The sequence below is a fragment of the Cebus imitator genome, unplaced genomic scaffold (genome assembly GCF_001604975.1).
Source record: "Cebus imitator isolate Cc_AM_T3 unplaced genomic scaffold, Cebus_imitator-1.0 Scaffold82, whole genome shotgun sequence".
In the NCBI taxonomy this organism is placed as follows: Eukaryota; Metazoa; Chordata; class Mammalia; order Primates; family Cebidae; genus Cebus; species Cebus imitator.
Window position 1 is genome coordinate 3,248,138 of NW_016107397.1, and position 2,512 is coordinate 3,250,649.

Genomic DNA, 2,512 nt, shown 5'->3' on the forward strand with positions numbered 1-2,512 from the left:
TTTTTGAGACAGAGTCTTGCTCTGTGACCCAGGCTGGAGTGCAGTGGCGCAATCTCAGCTCACTGCAACCTCCGCCTCCCAGGTTCAAGTGATTCTCCTGCCTCAGTCTCCTGAGTAGCTGGGACTACAGGCAATTGCCACCACACCTGGCTAATTTTTGTAATTTTAGTAGAGAGGGGGTTTCATCATATTGTTCAGGCTGGTCTCAAACCCCTTTCCTCAGGTGATCCACCCACCGCAGCCTCCCGAAGTGCTGGGATTACAAGCGTGAGCCACTGCGCCCGGCTGGCTTCACGCTCTCTGGTCCCAAGGGAAGGCAGAGCTGGGGGCAGGACAGTTGAGGTGATGGCTCTGTCCTAGGCACTGCACTGGGTCTCTTGCTACAGGACTTCTCCCAGCAGCCTGTGCCTAAGAGAACTTTCTACAAAGGGAGGCTCCAGGAAGTCTTAGGGAAGCTTCAGTGATGAAGACGGATGGAGGATTGGAACTACAGAAGAGGCCATCCTTGAGGTTTTGGGGTTTTTTGCTGCAGACACAGAGTCTTGCTCTGCTGCCCAGGCTGGAGTGCAGTGGTGCCATCCTGGCATACTCTAGCCTCTGACTCCTGGGCTCAGGTGATCCTCCCGCCTCAGCCTCCTGAGTAGCTATGTCTCCAGGTGCACGCCACCGTGCCCTGCTAATTTTGGTATTTTTTGGAGAGACAAGGTCTTGCTCCATTGTTCAGGCTGTTCTCGAACTCCTGGCCTCAAATGATCCTTCCACCTCGGCCTCCGAAAGTGCTGGGATTACAGATGTGAGCCATTGTACCTGGTGCCACCTACATTGATATATTGAAGCCCTAACCCCCAGAAGCTCAGAAGGTGACTATATTTGGAGATAGGGGCTTTACAGAGGTGATTAAGTTAAAATGAGGCCATTAGTGTAGGCCCCATCCAGTCTGACTGGTGTCCTTATAAGAAGGGGAAATTTGGATATGCAGAGGCAGCAGGGAGGTGTGCACAGGGGAAAGGCCATGCAAAGACACAGCAAGAAGGTGGCCATCCACGAGCCAAGGAGAGAGGCCTCCAGAGAAACCACCCACCCACACCTTCGTCTTGGACCTCCAGCCTCCAGAACTGGGAGAAACAGACTTCTGTTGTTTAAGCCACCCTGTCGGTGGTATTCTGTGAGAGCCGAGCACAGTAATGCAGGGGCACCATTCCAATTGCCTTTATAATTGTGACTGCTGCTTCCATGCCACAGACCCTCTGCCCACGGCCCAGACACTCACCGTAGCTTTGTGATGTTCACCCCGGCATACTCAGGGATATCGGCATACACACGGTTCATCTGAAAGGCAAGGGGCCACTGTGTCATCCCAGCGGACCCATGGGGCCTTTCCGTGGGACATCAGGGCACAGGACCTGTCCTAGGGCATCACAGCAGACTTGCCACGTGCAGTGGTCCCTTTCCAGAGACCTGCTCCGCCCAGGGCCCCCTGCAGACCCCAGATAAAACCTGGCCTCATCTTTTCCCTCCTCCACTGGCAAGCCCTGAGGACATGGGAGCTGGAGAAAACTCCTGTGCATCTAACAAGGGAATAGCCCCCAGCTGCCTCCTTAACCCTACAGACTCTGCTCTGGGGGAACGGAGTGGCCATGGGGCCTTGCTCTCCCAGACTTACCTCTTCCGTGAATGTCTTGTTGAAATTCTTGAATTCCTCGGAAGAGTGGTCATTCAGCTCATCGGAGAACTTCACACTGGTCACTGTCACAGTCATTTCCATTTGGGCGGAGACTGTCTGTGGTGGCGCTGAGGAGGGTAGGCTTACTGAGCTAAGCATCCCTGAGTTTCCTACTCAGAGGATCTGCCCCGCAGCCTGGGTGGAGGGAGTGACCTCCATTGTACTTTATGGTAAAATTCTGTGCCAAATTTGTGTCAAAAATACACCTTCTTGTTTTATTCATTTCCCCTTCCTTCCTTCCCTCCTTCCTTCCTTCTTTCCTTCCTTCCTTCTTCCCCTCCCTCCCTCCTTCCTTCCCTCCCTCCTTCCTTCCCTCCCTCCTTCCTTCCCTCCTTCCCTCCTTCCCTTCCTTCCCTCTTTCCCTCCCTCCCTCCTTCCCTCCTTCCCTCCCTCCCTCACATCAAGGTGGGGCAGGAACTGGTGCCTATGTGGAGGCCAGGTCCCAGGGCACAGGGAGGGGTTGGGGGGAGGGCCTGGGGTTGCACTTACTTATGTCAAGGATGTTGGACACCTCCTCACAGAGCTCCCCAATGTAGGGGGACAGACACTGACACTTGAGCCCATCCCAGGAGCCTCCGTTCTTGCAGACAACGGCCGAGTACTGGCACCGATCTCCGTTATAGCCAGAGAGGCACTCACAGGAGTCTCCTGTCCACTTTCCTCCATTGAAGCACTGCGCTGAAAGGAACAGGGATCTACTGTGGTTACATGTTGAGCACTGCACTTTACAGCTGATGATGCGTTTGCACAGACACCGCCTCATTTGTTTTTTTTGTTTTTTTTTTTTTT

General features: G+C 53.9%; 1 protein-coding gene across 2 annotated transcripts in view; it reads right to left on the bottom strand.

The window, feature by feature from the left end:
- Nucleotides 1-2,512, bottom strand: part of MUC17 (mucin 17, cell surface associated) — a 24,013-nt gene that overhangs the window by 8,041 nt on the left and 13,460 nt on the right. For both annotated transcript variants that reach the window (XM_037740286.1, XM_037740285.1), the window contains 3 exons: nucleotides 2,213-2,401; nucleotides 1,664-1,791; nucleotides 1,271-1,329 (listed from right to left, as the gene is read on the bottom strand). In XM_037740286.1, the coding sequence (XP_037596214.1) occupies nucleotides 1,271-1,329; nucleotides 1,664-1,791; nucleotides 2,213-2,401 (376 nt within the window). The remainder of the gene's footprint in view (nucleotides 1-1,270; nucleotides 1,330-1,663; nucleotides 1,792-2,212; nucleotides 2,402-2,512) is intronic.